Here is a 20,824-nt window from a genome sequence, read left to right as displayed (position 1 = left end):
TTATCCTGATTCCAGTCAACTCTGGATTTCTGATGTCGTTGCTTTGATAACATATGGCTTCATGAGTGAGTTTGCTTTCCAGTAACAGGTAGAAACTTTGTAAATCCAAGTGAACAAAACTTCTTGTTCTTTTGAATTATCTTCTCTTGTATATCTGAAGCTTAGAAGACTGAGAGTATTTCTCCCTTGGCTCTTACAAAATGCAAGCTAGGATATACTTTAATTCTTCTTAGGTTATATAGAAGTTTCCATTGCATGTGTCACAGTCCCACTTTTGTACCTTTCTTAGGAACACTGTCTATTTTCATGTCTTGAAATCCAGGGACAAGAGAGCGATTCATCAGAAACGTCAGTCCGAGGACCACGAATAAAGCATGTTTGCAGGAGAGCAGCTGTTGCCCTGGGCCGTAAGCGAGCGGTGTTTCCTGATGACATGCCCACTCTGAGTGCCTTACCGTGGGAAGAGCGAGAGAAGATACTGTCTTCCATGGGGAACGATGGTAAGACTTCCAGTTTTCACTTGTGGATTCATGGAAAGTCTGCTTTCGTTGACTAGTTGGGTTAATGGCATCTTTACCTTTGTAATAAATACAACCACGTCTGAACCTGCGAGAATGAGATCTTCGAGCATTTAATAAGGGGTAGTATGTTAAACAGATCTGGGCTCTGTGTTAAAACACCACTAAGACAAGGTTAACCCTTTTAACCATTGTTAATTTTTATAAAAATCTGTTATATGCTGCACTTGAGGTCAGTTGAGGGTGGTGTGTATGTACGTACCACATGTATATGTATACATATGTGGTCACACACGCCCCTTGTGTGGCTCTGCAGATGAACTTAGATGTAACAGAATAGATTCCACGAGCTCATTACTCACTTCTGAAAGATTATTTGACTTCCGTGAATTCACAGAACTTTTTTTTCTAATAGACAAATCATCAGTAGCTGGCTCTGAAGAGGCTGAACCTCTTGCTCCACCTATCAAACCAATTAAGCCGGTAACCAGAAACAAGGCACAGCAAGAACCTCCAGTGAAGAAGGGCCGACGCTCAAGGCGCTGTGGGCAGTGCTCAGGCTGTCAGGTTCCAGAGGACTGTGGTGTCTGCACTAACTGTCTGGACAAACCCAAGTTTGGTGGGCGGAATATAAAGAAGCAGTGCTGCAAGTAAGTCTGAGTGTTTGAGAAACTGCTTGGCTAATCTCTGTATGGAGCAGGATAAGCACACCCACACTCTGGGGTGAGAAACAACAGGCTTTTAGTCCTGTCGCGTAGGCTTTGGATGAATTTGGCCTGGGCTGAGGCTGGATCACTACAGGGAATTAAAAGCAATTTAATTTAGGAGTGTTGATCCTGATTCAAGGTGTGCTTTTCATGAGCTCTTTTTCTGAAGTTCACTTCCAGTTTATTCTCCTTACTTTGAAGAAACTGTCATAGTAGCACTGAGAGCCATTTGAAATGAGACCAGTGACTTTCATTCAGCAGTATGGGTTATCCATAGAACCATGAAATGGCCTGGGTTGAAAAGGACCTCAAAGATCATCTAGTTTCAGCCCCCCTGCCACAGGCAGCGTTGCCAACCACTGGACCAGGCTGCCCAGAGCCACATCCAGCCTGGCCTTGAATGCATCCAGGGACAGGGCATCCACAACCTCCTTGGGCAACCTGTTCCAATGTGTCACCACCTTCTGAGTGAAAGATTATTATTGCAAGAATGGCAATGTATGCATATGTATTTTACCTCTTGTTCTCCCAGAAGGCATTTATGGAGAGCTTCTTTTTTCCAAATGAAGTTTATCTCATGAATATAGACTTCATATAACAAAGATGTCTCTGGATATCGTTAAGAAGTAACTCCATTACTTAGTTTTCCCATCATTTTGTACGTATCACTTTGTCTGAACCTTTTGCTTTTTTAATTGCTCTATCAAATTGATTTTTCCAGACTAGATAATCTGTCTGAACAGGCAGCAAATGAAGTGGTATCAGAAAGATTGTTGTGATATAAAAGCTATTTATAAAGTGCAACTCTGAGAATTGCTATGGAGTGCTCATCTGTGTAAAAACAGTCAGCAGACTTCTGAACATAAGTAATCTAACTCCAAGCAGCTTTGCCCTGGCCTTGGGCTGGGTTTCAAAACCACTGACTGCGCTACAAGAATGAAGGCAGAAACAAAGTCTGTTGCTCAATATTTAGAAGACAACATGCATTAGACGTGAGGAAAATAGGAACTGAACACTTAAAAAATATTTGGTCACACTTAATCCAATCCTACTCCATGGAATACATTTTATATATATATATATATATATATATATATATATATTTATATATATATATATAAATAATATTTTAATCTGAAATAGCATATTTGGGTTACATAAAGCCTACTGGTGAGTGTTTGATGTTGTTTTAGAGCTCTTAGAAGCGTTCTGATACTACTCAAATACCATTTTCTAAGAAGTGGAATTGATGGGGTATTTACCAGTGAAGCAGAGTTTCATTATCTTCAAAATTGTGTTGTGAGTGTAGGGGAGAAAAAGAAAATACAGGAAAATAAGATTCTTTTAAATGTTTCTGAAGAAGGAGAAGACAGTTCGGTGAAAGTTGGTGGATGCATTGATGATGGTTTTCTTTCTTTTTAGTCATGTTGAATGTTTACAGAATGCCTTCCTAATGTCTGCATTTTTCTTCTGATTTCTGATTGGGTGACATGTTCTTTCTTTGTAGAATGAGGAAGTGTCAGAATCTACAGTGGATGCCTTCAAAAGCATATCTCCAGAAGCAAGCTAAAGGTAGGCTGGGAAGTTTGGCTCAAGTGCAGGATGAGAGAAATTTTCATACCTTAAATTTTGCTCTTTGCTCTCACTGTGACTGCACACAACTATAAAAGTTTAGTCTGAAACCAAACGCTAACAGGGAACCTGGCTGTTTTGCTGGGGTCATGTGAAAGTTGCAGAAGAGATGCAAATGCAGCTAGCAACTCTAAACAGAGACAGTGGTTATCTCTTTCAGCTCAGACTTGTAGTTTCTCCTCCTTTTTGTAAGGAACGGCTACTGACAGCTGATGAGCCTTCCCTCAGCACTTAAGCTCAGCCAATTCTCAGAGGTTTGTTTCTTTGTTCCTAAGTGATATGAGGACTGATAAATCCCTTGGCACATCCTCGTCTCTGACATAAGCCTTAAGTGAGCCGTGTGTATGTTATATGTATTTTGTTAAATCCCTGCATCCTTGGCACTGGACCTCTGGAGGTTTGCATGTTGTTGTCACAGTGGTCAGGATGCTGAACTCCCTCAAGTTCTTAAAATGCACTGAGTCATCTGAAGTTGCACAATTTTATATGTGTTACTTTACTGATGCTTTTTTCTTTCTAGCTGCAAAAAAGAAAGAGAAGAAATCCAAGACAAATGAAAAGAAAGAAAGTCATTCTGGAAAGAACCAATTGGACTCTGGACAGAAACCAACTCCTCCAACTGTTGTACCAAGAGAAGATAGTGCTGTAAAGAAGAGCAGCGAACCTGCTCGTAAGCCTGTGGAGGAGAAGCATGAGGATGGGAATTCCTCTGTTCCCCCACCAGAGCCCAAACAGACCCCTGCATCTGGTGCCAGAAAGACTGGCAAACAGACAGCCCAGCCAGTACAGCTCCCTCCGTCTCAGCCACCAAGCTCAGGACCTTTGAAAAAGGAAGCACCAAAAGTTACCACTTCTGAGCCTAAGAAAAAGCAGCCTCCACAGCCAGAAATAGGTAAATGGGACTGTTTATCTTCAATATGTTTGAATCGTGAATCATGTTAAGTAACAGTATTAATGCTGCTAAAATCTGTTGGATTTTAAAACCGATAAATGCTTTATGATCTGGTGAAATTAAAGCAAGTTGTTTTGGGAATTTTGTTTAGAACTGGCTTCCTTGTATTGAACTGCATAATTTATTGGGATGGGAAGATAAGTGACAACCTTTAATGTGATTTTTAGTCACGCAGTCTTGGCAATCTTGAAGTATATTTGCAATATTGTTAAGCTTACTGGCAGTCGGAATGTGAAACAACAGGAGTGTAATGTCTTACTACAAAAACATAGCCTAGTATTGCACATAGTACAGAACGGCGTGGACAGTGACCAAAAAGGCAGCTCCAGGACTTCTGTTGCTTTACACCTGGAACACTTCAGAGTTTTAGCAGACCAAGTTCGACTGGCCATGCCTTGCAGACTGCCCCAGTCATAGCTGGTGATGTACAGTCACAAAGATGGTGGAAAAATTCCAGTCTAAAATTCATCTCTTATTACACAGCTGTTTTTTTTCCCTTCTCTTCTCTACAGGTACCTGTTAGTTACTTGAAATACTCATAATTTTTCCCCCCTTCCTAGGCACAGAACAAAACAAACAGAAAAAAATTGCTCCCCGTCCAACTTTCCCTGTGAAACAGAAACCAAAAGAAAAGGTGAATACTGTTTTTTGTACACAGTCAATGAATTTCCAGAACATCAATCTGTCTGTCTAGAAAGTAAAACTGTATTACTTAACCCTTCTGCAGATTTCTGTGTACTTGAAATACCTGTGGGAATTCAGTTCTGTTCCTTTTCCTTTGAATACTGATTTCAGACTGATCTAACTTGATTCCTAATGCTACTCAGGGTCTTTTGTGGTATTTGAGGAGGAAGTTTTCAGTCTTGTCAATGAGAAACGTGTAATTTCTTGTGAGCTTGAGCAGATTGTACAAATGTTAGGCTTTACCTGGTGCCAGTATGTGGATGCCAATTTATCTGGCATATGCCCATAATTCAGCTTAGGTGTTAATTTTGACTGAGATTTGTGTGCTGTGGGGTGAGCGTTAGGTTGTCCACTTGAAAAACAAAGCACAGCAGCACTTGAATCTGAGAGAGAAATGCGTTGGTAATTATTACACCAAGAGTTGGCCCACTGGAACAAAGTAAGAAATAACACTAATCAGAGGGAATAACCTGATGGTAGGGGAAAATGCAACGAATTGAATTAGAAATGCAATTGTTTATGGAATGCTTGCAAAACGAATTGCAGAATGGTTACTTTCTTGCAACTTTTGCACACATGTTAATTCTGTGGTGATATGAGTTGGTTTTTTGTTGTTTTTTCTGGTACATAAATCATGCACAGCATTTAATTACTGTTGAAGTTTTACTGTCTGAGGTTGGGATTAATGCAGGCTCCTTTACTTGACTAGGAAAAGCCCCCTCCTATAAGCAAGCCAGAAAGCAGCACGCTGAATTTGCTCAGCACTTTGACTAATGGGAGCAGTTCCAAGCAAAAGCCACCTACAGATGGAGTCCACAGAATCCGAGTGGATTTCAAGGTAGAGGACAATATGTTTTAAGTATTTGAATATTAACTGACTCTAAACACTGGAAGTAGAGTCCCTCAAGAATGCTGACAGTGACTTCTAAGTTTGTGTGTCTGGTCCTAATCAGAGAGAACTGTAAATAGGAACCTACCTGACTCGGTTAACTCTTAGAAGTTTGTTATGCCTTTTTTTTTTTCCTTATAATTAGAGTACTGGATGAAGAGACACTTAAAGCTTTAAACCTTAACTCTCAATGTGAGGATGAGCAAGAATTTGAGGTTTATGAAGATTGATTCCATTAAGATGGAACTATAAAACCTTTCCTTGGGTCAACAAGATTTGGGGAAAATGTTAGTAATTTGTAATTCACAGTATTTTGGGGATATCTGGGGGTTTAAACTGATAAATCATGTACTATTTTGAACAGCGATGTTGAAATAATAAAAACGAATATTTTCCTAATATTTTTTCAGTCATTTATATAAGTGTTAATGACGGGGATTATAGTGAGATCTCCTAAGTGTTTTTATACCAATATGGATTTTTAATAAAGTTTAACTATTGTGACATTTTGTTTTTAGTGGTAAGCAATTGCGAAGAACTTTCTCATGCTTTTTAGGCTTGCTTTCTGGAGAGGGAAGGTTAGTGTTTGACTGAGCTCTCTTGGCAGGAGGGTCGCTGAGTTGTGAACTATTCCAATATACTCTATAAAGTAGACCAAGGCAGAAGTTAAAATGATTTCTGTTTTAGTACGCTTTATTGAAGGCGCAGTGCATAAAGCAGCAATGTGAGCACTTTATACTGATGTTGTATTGCCTTATTCTGCATGGTGATGTATCCTTTTGTACTTTCAGGAGGACTGTGAAGTGGAGAATGTTTGGGAGATGGGTGGGTTAGGCATCGTGACCTCGGTACCTATTACTCCCAGGGTGGTGTGTTTTCTCTGTGCCAGCAGTGGACATGTGGAGGTAAAGCATTGTGTTCTGCTGTTGATGACTTAATTACAGCACCATACTGTTACCAAAAAGAGAAAAAAAAAGTGTATAACAACCGTAATCCAGAAGAAATTAAAATAATACCTGAAAATCTGTCCTTGCTAAACTTTGTCCTAAGATACTAAAGTGAAAAGCATTTAAATTGTCTTTGAGGAGTTCTGTGGTGCTTAGCTTATACGTGAACGCTGTCAGCCTAAGGAATGACATTTTCAAGAGCCCCCGCATCTCTTCTAAAATGTAATTTGGGATCCCACAGCTGAGGTAAAGCAGGGAGTTTGCTTTCCCTTCACTTGAAATTAAAATGTCTGCTCAGTAGGTTTGAAGTCATGTTAGGCAGTGTCGATTTTCCCTGGTGTGCCTCTGTCTCCAAAGAGTTGCAGATCATTGCTGAAACGTGACTGGCAAGGTTCTGGTGCTGCATGAACACCTGAATTTAGGCTTAAGTTTTGGTAAATGCATTTCCAGGAAAAGATAGATGTCTTCTCAAAGTTTTCAGCCCAGCCATCCTGGGAAGGTGATGTTAGCACTCTAGAAAATGCTCGAGTATGATTAGCAAACAATACGTGAGGGAAATGGGGTTAAGATCTGCATGTGAACGTCAGTGTATTTGAAGATTACAAAGGTCCGGTGGCACGTGGAGCCAATCCCCTTCTCTGTCAGGTTGCTCAGGTGAACCATTCTTCTGTCCCGTTTGAGCCTGCAGTGTTTGTGCCTCAAGGACTATTCTTTTTTAGGATGTCCAGCCTTACAGAGGATACTTAGAGCTTTCCAATGAACCCTCTAAGCTAAACAGAGGGAAAGATGTCTCTTTGCTTTGTGTGTCCCTTCCTTCTCTGCTAAATGTGTCTTCAGTTGTGTTGGCTTGTGTTGCAGCAAGGGAGGGAAGTCATGAAGAGGCCTCTAGGCCTTTACCAATGCTCAGAACACGCAGACAAAAGGTATCAGACTCCTGTTTGCTGCTAGATGCATAATCTTACCTAGATTATATAGGCAGGCATATATTTAGGCGCTCTGAAGTGCACACACCATTTCCCCAGTGAAATATACCAATAGATGGCCTTGTTCTGTTAGTTGTAAAGCAGGATTCAAAGTAGTTTGGAGTGCGAACGGGAATTCAGGAAAGCTTTTGACTTGCTAAAACCTCCCTCTCCCCCCTTGCAGTTTGTGTATTGTCAGGTCTGTTGTGAGCCTTTCCACAAGTTCTGCTTAGAGGAGAGCGAGCGGCCCCTGGAGGACCAGCTGGAAAACTGGTGCTGCCGTCGCTGCAAGTTCTGCCACGTGTGTGGGAGACAGCACCAGGCCACCAAGGTACCCCCGACCTCCGGGCAACCCAGCCAGCCTTCCCCATGCTGCTCCTCGAGCTCTGCTCGCTCTGACCCTCAGCTGGGAACCGGGACAGGAGGCGGTGCAGCGCAGGCTGTGTGCACGCTGCCTCCTGTGGTTGTGGACTTAGCTCAAGTCGCTTAGTTGCAACTTCTTCCTATTGCTCTGAATAGGAGATTAGATGTAAAATGAAAACGCCCAGGATTTTGCATTCTTTCTAGCATCTTTGTTCCAATACTTTCTCCCGTTATTCTTGTAGCAGCTGCTGGAGTGTAACAAGTGCCGAAACAGCTATCACCCTGAGTGCCTGGGCCCAAACTACCCAACCAAACCCACCAAGAAAAAGAAAGTTTGGGTGAGGTTTCTTTCAGATTTCTTCTTTGGCTAATTCCCTTGTTAACTGATCATAACGCTGTGGGCCAAAGCGCTGCAGATGTTTTGTTCCAGTGCATTCACTTAGCAGTTTGTGGAAGGGTAACTGTTGCACTGGAAGATATGTTTGGGGATGGGTTTCTCACTGAAGCGGGTTGCTGCTAAAGCAGGTGGGGTTTGCATGAGAAGGATTTTGAGGGTTCTACACCCTTTTCAGTTGGGATAATTCTTCTGGTTGTAGTCCCGGCAGGTGGAAGAAGTTTTTAAGAATGGAAGCAGTTATGTAGTTGACAGACAGGCTGCTAAAGCTTTGCCTATAAGTATTTGGTACTAATTGCTTTTAAGTGCTTTCTACTACATTGGATTCAAAGTTGGAAAACTGATAAAATATAGTGTTGTATTTTAAGTCAGAAGAAATGCTACAACTACATAGACCTTCATATGTGAAGGGAAAGGTGATATTTTCTTAAGTGCAAGTATGAAACATACTTTCTTATATTTATTTTTTATTTTTCCCTTTTTAGTATCAGCACCATCTTACCATAAAGGGAGGGAGCTCTTTTTTTAGTAGTGGAAGTTCCAGTATTTGAAACTTGTTGTTCTGTTGTGTAAGCTTTCAGCTCTCGTTATGTAATAAAACCATGACATTTATCATTAGAACAAAGGCACAGAAGCCCCTGGATAAAAGCAAATAACAAACACATCCTCCTTCCAGATATGTACCAAATGTGTTCGCTGCAAGAGCTGTGGATCCACAACGCCAGGCAAAGGGTGGGATGCGCAGTGGTCTCATGACTTCTCACTGTGTCATGATTGTGCCAAACTCTTTGCTAAAGGTACGTAAAGTTGTAATTGTTTACGGTAAGTACCATTTCAAATGCTCTGTTGCTAATGAGATGGTGTCCGTGTAGGTTGAAATGAAGGCCTGGTGAGCTCGTTGCTGGTATGAATAGGAGTGAAACCCACTGTCAGGGCCAAGAAGCAGAGCGTTTATAATGGTTTGTGTATGAAAGCTGTGTTTGTAGATTTCACAGTGCATAACAAAAGTCACTACTGTTATACTGGGAGAGCTTGAGACTTTAAAAATTAAGTGTCATGCCATAGAAAGCAGTTACTACAGACCTGCTGGTTCAGCTTCAAGTAGCTTGTGAGGAGAAAGGTGTTTTAAAGGTCTCCTGACTTAAAAGCCACCCATTTCATATTGTAAAATAATAGTTTGTTCTTGTGTTAGTTATGAGGCCTTTGAATTTAGGTGGGAACACTCCAGGGAGAAATCTTCAGTATCCCTCCTACATTCTTGCCTGTGTGTCATCCTTGTCATTTTCATTCTACTCTGTAAGGCTAATTCACTTAGTACTTCCGTAGTCTCACTGCCCCACATGCCTCCCTCCCTGAAAAAAAAAAAAAAAACCAACCACAAAAAAAGGATAACTGGTCTTTCAAGCAGGTTATTTTTGTGGCCATTGTCTTCAGTGTTATAAAAGTAGATGTATTGGCAGCTTACCAGTGGGAGGTTTCAGAGAGCTTCTTTCTTAGCACACTAGTAAGTAACCATCTAGCCTTTAAGGTGTATGTGGCAGTTGAGCTTCTGATTAAAAACACGTATCTCATTTCTTGTTTGCAGGGAATTTTTGTCCCCTCTGTGACAAATGCTACGATGATGATGACTATGAGAGTAAGATGATGCAGTGTGGGAAATGTGACCGCTGGGTACACTCCAAATGTGAAAACCTTTCTGGTAAGGCAAATTCTTATCTCCTCAGCCCCTAAGAGTATGAGTCAACAGCAAGCCAGTCCAAAATGGGATCGCTTTGGTCTTTCTCCTTGAGTGTTGCATTAGCACTCTCACTTGTGATCTGCTTGAGAAATGCCTAACTAACGTCAGTGATAACCTGAAAGCTTAGGACTCACTTCAAATGCAGTATGAATGAGTTACACAAGATGCTTTAGTTACATGAAGGGCATCTGATGTAAACAGTAGGTGCTGTATACAGAGTAAGGCTTTTCCCCATGTCTGTTCTTGACTAAATTAGTTCAGGTTGTTGTTTTCTTTTTTTTTTTTTTTTGTCTCCAGATGAAATGTATGAGATACTCTCTAACTTGCCTGAGAGCGTAGCATACACCTGCATTAACTGTACAGAACAGCACCCTGCAGAATGGCGTCTTGCACTGGAAAAGGAGTTGCAGGTTTCCTTAAAACAGGTTTTAACAGCCCTGTTGAATTCGAGAACTACCAGCCACTTGCTGCGTTACAGACAGGTAAGCTGAAACCTGAAACGTATTCAGAAATAAGACTTGAAAAATGAGTTTGATCCTCATAGCTGGTCACTGCCCTGCCATATGCCTTACAGATCAACAGCAGAAAGCTGTTATTTTTGTACTTCTGTTCTGGACAGGAATTCCAAACTTGAGTCTCTTTCGTGTTAATGAGGATCTCTATGCTTATGAATGTGCAAGGGAGTACATCGTGGGTAGCATCCTCACTTCAGTAACCGATATCTGTCTGTTTCTTGATATTGACAGGCAGCAAAACCACCTGATTTAAATCCTGAGACAGAGGAGAGCATCCCATCGAGAAGCTCTCCAGAGGGTCCCGATCCTCCTGTCCTAACAGAAGTCAGTAAACAAGAGGAGCAGCAACCTCTGGATATGGAAGGAGTGAAAAGAAAAATGGATCAAGGAGGTTATGTTTCTGTGGTATGTCAGAGTTCTAGTGCTCCGTTCTAATAATAGGTCCTATGAACTGCTTAATGACCTGTGGTATTTATAACTGAGCATGCTTAAGCCTTTTCTTAATGAACGAGAAAACAGGCTAATATACTGCTAAAAATAATTCTGTCTGGCACTCGTGTTAGTGTTGGCCCAAAGACATGTAATTTACACTGTTGTATGCCTCTCTTTAACAGGCAGTGATATTTGGTTAAACTGCTTTTGCTCTTGGTTATTTATGTTCATGGAAACAGGATAGGTCATCCTTTATCTGCAGATTCTAGCAAAAAAGCCCAGCGAAGTAACAGTGACAGTAGTCAGTTATCTGGAAACCAATACGCTTATGTTTTGGAGGGGTGATCTCTTCCAGGATTGTTGTTTAAAATGTTGACCAGATCAGTTTTATTTGTAGGGAGTAGCTTTAAAACAAACAAACAAACAAAAGAACCCCTACTTTATTCCTCCTACAGAGCCTGTAATCTTGAGGAGGAATGTGTGTTAGGAAGTCCCACTGCAAACCTGTTGTTGCCAGATTTTGGCCAAGTGCTTGTGAGGTAGCTAATGTAGTAGATGTAAAGTGTGTCAGCAGCCAGGTCCTGGTTAAAGAAAGAAGGGGAAAAATGACAGGTTGGTTTGTGCAGCCATTCTGCTAGCCAGTTTGCAAATACACAGAGATGCTTGCTTCTTTACAGCCAAATTCTGGCAGAAGTCAGTGTTCTGGTTCAGTCGTTTTGTCACCTGGATGTTCACTTGATGCCTTAAAAGTTAATGGATGATGTAGTTGTACAGGAGACAGGAGGAATGTTTTGTCCAGCTGCTAAAACAGTGTTGCGTTTTTCTTGCAGCTGGATTTTAGTGATGATATTGTGAAGATAATTCAGGCAGCAATTAATTCTGATGGAGGGCAGCCAGAAATTAAAAAAGCCAATAGCATGGTCAAGTCCTTCTTTATTCGGGTGAGTGAGACTACAGTTATTTTGAGATCTCCTTTGTATCACACAGCTGTTTGTAGCTGTTGGAATCCAAAGTGTCCATCATGCACATTTCTAAGAAGAAAAATAATAACTTGTCATGGTTGTTAGTGTTACTGAAATTCACTGGTTGTGCATTTATAGTAGATCTTGGCTAAATTTCTTTGAGTTTCTAGGTACAATGGATAACATTTCGAATGGAATGTTGTTTTCTTTCAGCAAATGGAACGTGTTTTTCCATGGTTCAGTGTAAAGAAGTCCAGATTTTGGGAGCCAAATAAAGTAACAAGCAAGTAAGTAGTTGTCCTGTGTCTGACTGTGACACCATATGTGGTTTGCTAGCTGTCCAAGCAAAAAGTATTAAGAGAGCCTGTTTATGAGGTTGGCTTCTATATGATAATTATGATGTTGTTTTTAAGAAGTAATCACCTTCCCAGGTGTTGTATACGTGTCACTGTTCTGAAGCAGAGAAATCGGAAGCGTTACTTAGAACTGAGTATGTTGTGTGTTGGCTTATCAGTCATCTCCGTTCTTACCTCTCCTCTCCTTCATCTCATGTTGACGCTTCTGCATCTGTTATCCTGCAAAGAGACACAGCTACATGACAAACTGTAAATTTTAAGTGATTGATCATAGCCTTTGTGAGAGCATGTGTAGACTGAAGGTAATTCAATGAGTTGTTACATGAGTATATTGAATGTCTGTAGTGCTCATATACAGTGCAGAAGTTCATCTGGTGTAGCCAGGTCTAACAGCTGGCTCCTTGTGTCTTCAGCAGTGGTATGTTGCCGAATGCAGTGCTCCCTCCTTCGCTTGACCATAATTATGCTCAGTGGCAGGAGCGTGAAGAGAACAACCATACTGAACAGCCTCCTCTGATGAAGAAAATCATTCCAGCTCCAAAACCCAAAGGGCCTGGAGAGCCGGATTCACCAACGCCTCTGCATCCTCCTACACCACCTATCTCTGGTAAGAAAACAGATTGCAGCACCGTTAGCACCAAACCCAGAGTGCTTCACTTCGAGCACTCTAGTTGTAGAGGGGGTGGTATTAGTTCTTCATGTGACTGAGGAATTCTGGAGACCGGTGTGACCTGAAATCATTCAGAGACTGTTACATATTGATATGTTTTTGAACTGAGCTTTGGCCCAGAAACACGCTTTCTCTTGCCTCTCTTCCCCTGGATGAGGGCTGTGTAGAGGCAGATGTGTGCTTTTCCTTGCTTTACAAGCTGATTATTCAAACTCTAGGCTGCTATTTGGCTCTTCTGTCCCGTTCACTTACTGACAGTTTTTCCAGATAAATTTTGTCCTTCCTGACCTTCAAGAATGAAAAGCATTCTTTCTTTTAATGATAAGGTTCTGACAGAAGCAGAGAAGATAGTCCTGAGCTTAATCCGCCTCCGGATGTAGAAGACAACAGGCAGTGTGCCTTGTGCCTGAAATACGGTGATGATAGTGCTAATGTAAGTATCTGGCATGCACCCTTTTTGATAGTAGCTGACTTAAGCAGTATTACAGATTTAGTACTGTGAATAGGCCAGATAAGGGGTAGGGTAGTGGGTGTTGGTTTTTTGTTTGTTTGTTTTTTCTCTTGGTACGCCTTCTTTGGAATGAAAATGACCTTTAGCTGTGTGCTCTGCTGCCTAGAAAGTAGTGTGACATTAATGTTGGACATGTCATTAAGAAATTCACCGTGTCACTTTACATCACTTATGTGAACTGTGTGCATTTCTTACACTGAAGCCTCTTGCCATTTCTTCAAGAATAGATTTTTTTTTCTTCCTAAGGTTGCTTTTTATATCGTGTAGCTAGCTGCAGTCTTCTCTGCCTAGTTAACGTTTATCTTTTAAACTCTAAAAACAGTGTTGTCTTGTTAAACTTTCGTTGGGGAAAGCTTAAGTCCAGTGCAGTTGAAACCTACGGGGCTTTTTGTGCATTGCCGTGTCTTGTGGAACATTTAGGGGGGGAAAGGAAAAGAAAGGAAAAAAGAAAAAAGGTTTCTTCCCATTCCTTAGGATGCTGGACGCCTTCTCTATATTGGCCAAAATGAGTGGACACATGTGAACTGTGCTTTATGGTCAGCAGAAGTATTTGAAGATGATGATGGCTCTCTGAAAAATGTGCACATGGCTGTGATCAGGGGAAAGCAGCTGGTGAGTATATGTATTCTGCCATTGCAGAGGAAAACAGCTGACAGTTATGGCTGCATGATTTTAGAATAAATAAATGTTTACCTTTGTTTTTGCTTTTGTAGAGGTGCGAGTTCTGCCAGAAGTCAGGTGCCACAGTGGGCTGCTGCCTCACTTCCTGCACAAGTAACTATCATTTCATGTGCTCACGAGCCAAGAACTGTGTTTTTCTGGATGATAAGAAAGTTTACTGCCAGAGGCACCGTGATTTGATCAAAGGAGAGGTGAGATTCCTCTTTCACACTTGCTTTGTCTGAAGGTGGGGACAGCCTGTAACTATGAACATTTTTTAAGAGTTAATATTGAACATGTTCCTTATGAACGAGGGCCTGACCACAGTGCTGTTAAAAACAAACCTGTGATATAACTGTCATGAGGAAGTTTGTCAAGAGATACTCTGTGCTTCAAGTAGCAAACTGAAGACCACACTGAGGACGTAGTAAGACGGGTTGCATAGCATATTTGTAGTAGTTCCTTTAAAGTTACTGAGATCTTTTGTGGGTTCTTGCTCCAGGTGGTTCCCGAGAATGGATTTGAAGTTCTTAGGAGAGTTTTTGTGGATTTTGAAGGGATCAGTTTGAGAAGAAAATTTCTTAGTGGCTTGGAACCGGAGAACATCCACATGATGATTGGTAAGATCTAGTTCCTGAACGCTTGTTTCATCTTTGGTTCTGGAGCTTTGTTCATGGAACTTTTCTATTCCTCTCTCTGCTTAGGTTCAATGACGATAGACTGCCTGGGAATTCTGAATGACCTCTCAGACTGTGAAGATAAGTTGTTTCCCATTGGCTATCAGTGAGTATAAGCTGTTTCATGACAGTGTCTTTTACTGTGTCAGAAGTCAAACCAGCACTGAGGTAACATAGGTAGAAATCGAATGCAGCTTTCATAAACTGTTAACAAATCTTGTGACTAAGCTAGCTGTGCTGTATGTTACACCAGAAAGCCTTTATCCTATGTAATTTCAAGATAATGCATATATGAAATAATTACACAGCGCTGACTTGGTTGTTGAGTAAATAGTTTTATGTATGTCTGAATTATCTTCCAGGTGCTCCAGGGTGTACTGGAGTACAACAGATGCCAGGAAACGCTGTGTGTATACCTGCAAGATCATGGAATGCCGACCGCCAGTCGTAGAACCTGATATCAATAGCACTGTAGAACATGATGATAACAGAACAATTGCCCATAGCCCTGTTCCCCTTACAGGTAATGTTTGAAGGACTTTCTTAAGGTATATATTTTCTACATGCATTTGCTATAGTGTATTCTTACCAGAAAGTCAGGTAGTAATTAGGACTTTCTGGCTTTTAAACCTGATTCGGACCAGAATCCCATTCATGATTCCGACTACTGTAGTAGTGCTTTCTAGTCGACAGAGCTGAGATTTTTCTAATGGTCTAAAACATCAAACGTAAGTTCTGGTGTTAGTGTTCACATACAATTTGTGGGTCGATAGGTAACATGTTGATAACAAGTATTTGATTATTTTCTTGGGGAAAAAAAACATCAGATGGCAAGGAAGCAGTAGTCTTTGACTTTGTATCTAACAAATGCCCTGATTCCTCATGTGAAACCTGAAGGCAGTATGTGCTTAACCAGATCATGGTGTTTAGGGTTCAGTGATGATTTACACTGTTGTTTCTCTTTTATCCAACGACAGAAACTCTATTCAAAGACAGCAGAAATACACCTGAAATTGTAAACCCACCGTCTCCAGATCGTCCCATGCATTCTCAGACCTCTAGTTCCTGTTACTATCCCGCGGTCTCAAAGGGTCTTAGGATCAGGACACCAAGTTATCCATCCGCACAGAGGTCTCCTGGCTCTAGGCCTTTACCCTCTGCAGGTATTTCAAGTGTTGCTGACTTTGATTTTTGTTTTGGTTTTGTTTGCTTTGGAGATACTGTTGGTAGGTTGATTCAATGTCTTTTTTTGACTGCATTCAGAATGTGATGTTTATTTTTGTGTTTCTGAAGAACCTGGAAAATGTCAATAGGTTTGAGAGAAGTAATGTTCTGAAGTACATGTAGTAGAGAAGACCTGTCAAAAAATGTATGATTGAAACAATTTGGTATGTATTGATTGTGAAGGATTCAGATCTCCTGACAATCTTCTTGTTTTATTTTCTCAGGAAGTCCTACCCCAATGACCCATGAAATAGTTACAGTGGGAGATCCTTTACTATCCTCTGGACTTAAGAGCATTGGTTCTAGAAGACATAGCACTTCTTCTTTGTCACAGCAGCAATCAAAACTCCGGATGATTTCACCTACACGAGCTGGGAATACTTACTCCAGGCACAGTCTGTCTTCAGTTTCCAGCATAGGATCCTCTTCAGAACATGAACAGAGTACAAAAACTGGTGACCACTTTGTGGGAACTGTGAATTCAGGTACCACAAGTGCGCCAGTTCAAAGCTGCTCTTCCAGTTCAGGCTCCCAGAAAACAGCAGCTACAAGCGGAGCTAAAACTTACCAGCTGGATGCATCTCAGTCTACAGAAGGAAAACATCCTAGTGGTTCAGATTCGATAGTCAAAAGCACACCTTCAAAGGGAGAGAAGATGAAAACGCTGACCTCAAGGGACCCAGATTATTCAGCTCATAGTTTTTCTTCTGGAGGAAACTCCAAAACATCGACTCAAACAAACTGTTCGTCAGGCACGGAAATAAGTGTTAAAATAGGAACCTTTCAAGAATCTGCAGGATCATTTTCTTCTAAAGAAACAGTATCCTTTCCATCTTTGCATCAGAGAGGCCCAAGGAAGGACAGAGATCAGCACTTGGAATCTGTACAGCCAGAAAAAACTACTTCAGTTGATGAGATGGACGCAAAGATGCTGAAGTCTGCAGGAGTAAATAGCAGATCTCCTGCAGCAAGCGAGCAGGCAGTTTCTGCCTCCAGAGACAGACGTCAGAAGGGGAAAAAGATAGTGAAAGAGAGTTTTAAAGAGAAGCATTCCTTGAAATCTCTTACAGATTCAAGTCAGGCAGTAGGCAGTGATGAAGGAAATCTGACATCAGAATTTGGTAATCAGGGTTTGGTGACTGAACAAATTAGTCAGAGGTTATGTAATAATATTCCTGCTGAAAAAAATGTTGAGAAGTCTCCACCTTCGCAGGGGTCATCTAAAGGTTCTGCAGTGCTGCCTGAAGTGGCCTCTAAGGAATCACAGGCACCTAGAAAACGCACCGTCAAGGTCACTCTGACTCCTCTCAAGATGGAAAGTGAAGGCCAGTCTAAAGCTGCACAGCAGGAAAGTGATGCTGAACCTCAGCCTGCAGGGGCAGAGCTTGCCACTTCGACAGAGCCCTCCTCAAATTCTGAAAGCCCAGAAGATACCTCAGTAGTTCAAGGAAGTCCAAATAAGGCACCAACACAGGAATCTCAAAATAATGCATTTGAAAACTTGCCTGTTCAAGATAACAACTTGATGCTTCAGGATGGGACTAAAGCTCAAGAAGAAGGCTCATACAAGCGGAGGTATCCACGTAGAAGCGCTCGGGCCAGGTCTAATATGTTCTTTGGACTGACTCCTCTTTATGGTGTGAGGTCTTACGGAGAGGAAGACATTCCATTCTACAGTAACTCAACAGGGAAGAAGCGAGGGAAGCGGTCTGCAGAAGGACAGGTGGATGGTGCGGATGATTTAAGTACATCAGATGAGGATGACTTGTACTACTATAACTTCACTAGAACAGTGGTTTCCTCTAACACTGAGGAGAGGCTTGCATCCCATAACTTATTCAGGGAGGAAGAGCAGTGTGATCTTCCAAAAATCTCCCAGTTAGATGGTGTAGATGATGGGACTGAAAGTGATACAAGTGTCACAGCCACAACAAGAAAAGTAAATCAAGTAACTAAAAGGAGTGGTAAAGAAAACGGAACGGAAAACTTAAAGCTGGATAGAACTGAAGAAACTGGGGAGAAAGTACAAGTCACAAAAAGCCCTGCTGTCCACAAAACCGATCCAAAGATGGATAATTGCCATCCCGTGAGCAGGGTTAAAACTCAAGGTCAGGATTCTCTGGAAGCTCAGCTGAGCTCCTTGGAAACAGGCCGTAGGGCTCATGCAAGCACACCTTCTGATAAGAACTTGCTGGATACTTTTAACACAGAACTTCTGAAATCTGACTCTGACAATAACAACAGCGATGACTGTGGAAACATCCTCCCTTCCGACATCATGGATTTTGTACTGAAGAACACACCATCCATGCAGGCATTAGGAGAAAGTCCAGAGTCTTCATCATCTGAACTTCTAACACTTGGAGAAGGTTTAGGTCTTGATAGCAACCGGGGCAAAGACATGGGTTTGTTCGAAGTGTTTTCTCAACAGCTGCCAACAACTGAGCCAGTGGATAGCAGTGTTTCTTCGTCCATATCAGCAGAGGAGCAATTTGAATTACCTTTGGAACTTCCTTCTGATCTCTCTGTTCTGACTACTCGCAGCCCTACAGTGCCCAGTCAAAATCACAACAGACTTGCCGTCATTTCAGAGTCTTCACTGTCCTCTTCAGGAGAGAGGTCAATGCTTGCCTTGCCCTCCACGGAATCTGGGGAGAAAAGAGTTACAGTCACAGAAAAATCCGCCCCTAGTGAGGGTGATGCAGCTCTTCTGAGTCCAGGAGTAGACCCGAGCCCTGAAGGACACATGACTCCTGACCACTTCATCCAGGGTCACATAGATGCAGAGCATATAGCCAGCCCGCCCTGTGGCCCGGTAGAGCAAGGACATGGCAGCAACCAGGATTTAACTAGGAACAGTGGGACTCCAGGTATCCAAGTGCCCGTGTCACCCACCGTTCCCCTGCAGAACCAGAAGTACGTTCCCAATTCCACAGATAGTCCGGGCCCCTCTCAGATTTCTAATGCTGCAGTACAGACAACACCACCCCACCTTAAACCAGCCGCAGAAAAGCTTCTTGTAGTCAATCAAAATATGCAGCCACTCTATGTCCTCCAAACGCTTCCCAATGGTGTTACTCAAAAGATTCAGTTGACACCTTCTGTTAGCTCAGCTCAGAGCGTAATGGAGACGAATGCCTCAGTGCTGGGGCCTGTGGGGAGTGGGCTCACACTCACCACAGGACTAAATCCAAGCTTGCCCTCATCTCAGTCCTTGTATCCTCCCACTAGTAAAGGATTGTTGCCCATGTCCCATCACCAGCATATACATCCCTTCTCCACAGCCACTCAGACTGGCTTCCCACCAAATATTGGCAGTCCTTCGCCAGGTCTCCTTATCGGTGTGCAGCCACCCCCTGATCCTCAGCTGTTAGTGTCTGAAGCTAATCAGAGGACTGATCTTGGTACTGCTGCTTCAACACCAGCTGCAGCCCTGAGCAAGAAACGGCCAATATCTCGACTGCAGTCAAGGAAGAATAAGAAACTGGCTCCCTCTGGAACCCCTTCTGCAATAGCTCCTCCTGATATGGTCTCAAACATGACTTTAATTAATTTTGCTCCTTCCCAAATTTCCAACCACCCATTGGATTTGGGAACCATTGCAAATTCAACATCCCACAGAACTGTCCCCAATATTATCAAAAGGTCCAAGTCTGGAGTAATGTATTTTGAGCAAACCTCTTTGCTGCCCCAAAGTGGGACTGCTACTGCAGTTGGCACATCTCCTAACGTTATTGGGCCAGATGCTGGTCACCTTCCACCAGGGCCTGTGTCAGGGCTAGCATCAAGTTCCTCAGTACTGAACGTGGTATCCATGCAGGCCACAGCAGCCCCTACTACTGGTGGGTCAGTTCCCAGCCATGTTTTGGGACAAAGCTCAGTAACATTAACTAGCCCTGGATTATTAGGGGACATCGGTTCCATAAGCAACCTCCTGATCAAAGCTAGTCAGCAAAGCCTTGGTCTTCAGGAGCAGCACATGACTTTACCACCAGCTTCTGGGATGTTTTCGCAACTGGGAACATCACAAACTCCATCTACAGCAGCAATGACAGCTGCATCGAGCATCTGTGTTCTGCCTTCAGCTCAGAGTATGAGCATGACAGTTGCCCAGTCATCTACTGACCCAGAAGGCTCTTATCAGCTTCAGCATATGACACAACTCTTGGCCAGCAAAACTGGGATTGCTTCCTCACAACTGGACCTTGGCACAGCTTCAGCAACAGCTCAGCTGTCAAGCTTTCCACAGCTGGTTGATGTTCCTAATAGTACCGGACTCGAACAAAACAAGGTTTCCTCGTCTGTGATGCATGCCAGTTCAGCATCTCCTGGAGGCTCCCCATCGTCTGGTCAGCAGTCTGCAAGTAGCTCTGTGCTTGGCTCCTCGAAAATGAAACCGAAAATCAAACGCATTCAGCCGTCTTTAGAGAAAGGGAATGGAAAGAAGCACAAAACTTCTCACATGTGGACTGGTTCCTCAGAAGCACACGTTCCCGACAGAGGGACCACTGCTGCACCCCAGGTCTCAGCTGCACGGTAAGAGAAGTGCTTGCTTTGCTCATCCGTGAGATTTTGCAGCACTGTAAGAGAATGTTGCACCTATTTCTACAGCAGGTTTGCCTTTTGATTGATTGTTTCTAATGTAAAACCTCACCTGGCTTTGGAAAAGCAGATCTCTAAAGAAGTTCTTAGAACTTTTACCTCTGGAAAGGGAAGGCTGAGAAACTTGAGCCTTTGAGGATCACGGTTAGGAGGAGGACTTGTATTCACTGTTGGCACCTCTGACAAATTAAAGATTGCACCCCGTATTTTCAGTTCTGGCTACATTAGATGTTGATCCTAAATAATTGCTGGTGCTAAAGAACATGAGCATTTTGGTAACTACTATAATTTGGTAACTATTATAATTTGGTAACTATAACATTAGCATTATGGTAACTAATATTGCATGTGACTTCTGTGATTACTTGGTCATCTCAATGTCATGAAATAAGTCTGATTCTTAAACAGCTGATTCAGAACTCTTTAGAT

At 42.2% G+C, this 20,824-nt stretch overlaps 1 protein-coding gene across 6 annotated transcripts in view; it reads left to right on the top strand.

The window, feature by feature from the left end:
- The window catches only part of KMT2A (lysine methyltransferase 2A), a 47,764-nt gene that overhangs the window by 16,371 nt on the left and 10,569 nt on the right, over positions 1–20,824 (top strand). For 4 of the 6 annotated variants that reach the window (XM_025143346.3, XM_025143345.3, XM_025143342.3 and 1 more), the window contains 24 exons: positions 323–500; positions 934–1,168; positions 2,733–2,797; positions 3,378–3,749; positions 4,370–4,443; positions 5,203–5,331; positions 6,174–6,287; positions 7,476–7,622; positions 7,897–7,992; positions 8,725–8,845; positions 9,634–9,747; positions 10,084–10,268; positions 10,533–10,706; positions 11,564–11,674; positions 11,909–11,982; positions 12,465–12,658; positions 13,048–13,154; positions 13,707–13,844; positions 13,946–14,104; positions 14,395–14,512; positions 14,597–14,675; positions 14,932–15,092; positions 15,547–15,732; positions 16,018–20,329. In XM_025143346.3, the coding sequence (XP_024999114.2) occupies positions 323–500; positions 934–1,168; positions 2,733–2,797; positions 3,378–3,749; positions 4,370–4,443; positions 5,203–5,331; positions 6,174–6,287; positions 7,476–7,622; positions 7,897–7,992; positions 8,725–8,845; positions 9,634–9,747; positions 10,084–10,268; positions 10,533–10,706; positions 11,564–11,674; positions 11,909–11,982; positions 12,465–12,658; positions 13,048–13,154; positions 13,707–13,844; positions 13,946–14,104; positions 14,395–14,512; positions 14,597–14,675; positions 14,932–15,092; positions 15,547–15,732; positions 16,018–20,329 (7,643 nt within the window). The remainder of the gene's footprint in view (positions 1–322; positions 501–933; positions 1,169–2,732; positions 2,798–3,377; positions 3,750–4,369; positions 4,444–5,202; positions 5,332–6,173; positions 6,288–7,475; positions 7,623–7,896; positions 7,993–8,724; positions 8,846–9,633; positions 9,748–10,083; positions 10,269–10,532; positions 10,707–11,563; positions 11,675–11,908; positions 11,983–12,464; positions 12,659–13,047; positions 13,155–13,706; positions 13,845–13,945; positions 14,105–14,394; positions 14,513–14,596; positions 14,676–14,931; positions 15,093–15,546; positions 15,733–16,017; positions 20,330–20,824) is intronic. The other 2 variants (XM_025143344.3, XM_025143343.3) reach the window with 2 other exon arrangements.

Source organism: Gallus gallus, chromosome 24 (genome assembly GCF_016699485.2).
Source record: "Gallus gallus isolate bGalGal1 chromosome 24, bGalGal1.mat.broiler.GRCg7b, whole genome shotgun sequence".
Lineage (NCBI taxonomy): Eukaryota > Metazoa > Chordata > Aves > Galliformes > Phasianidae > Gallus > Gallus gallus.
Note: the sequence above shows the minus strand (reverse complement) of the source record. Positions and strands in the feature narration are given on the sequence as shown.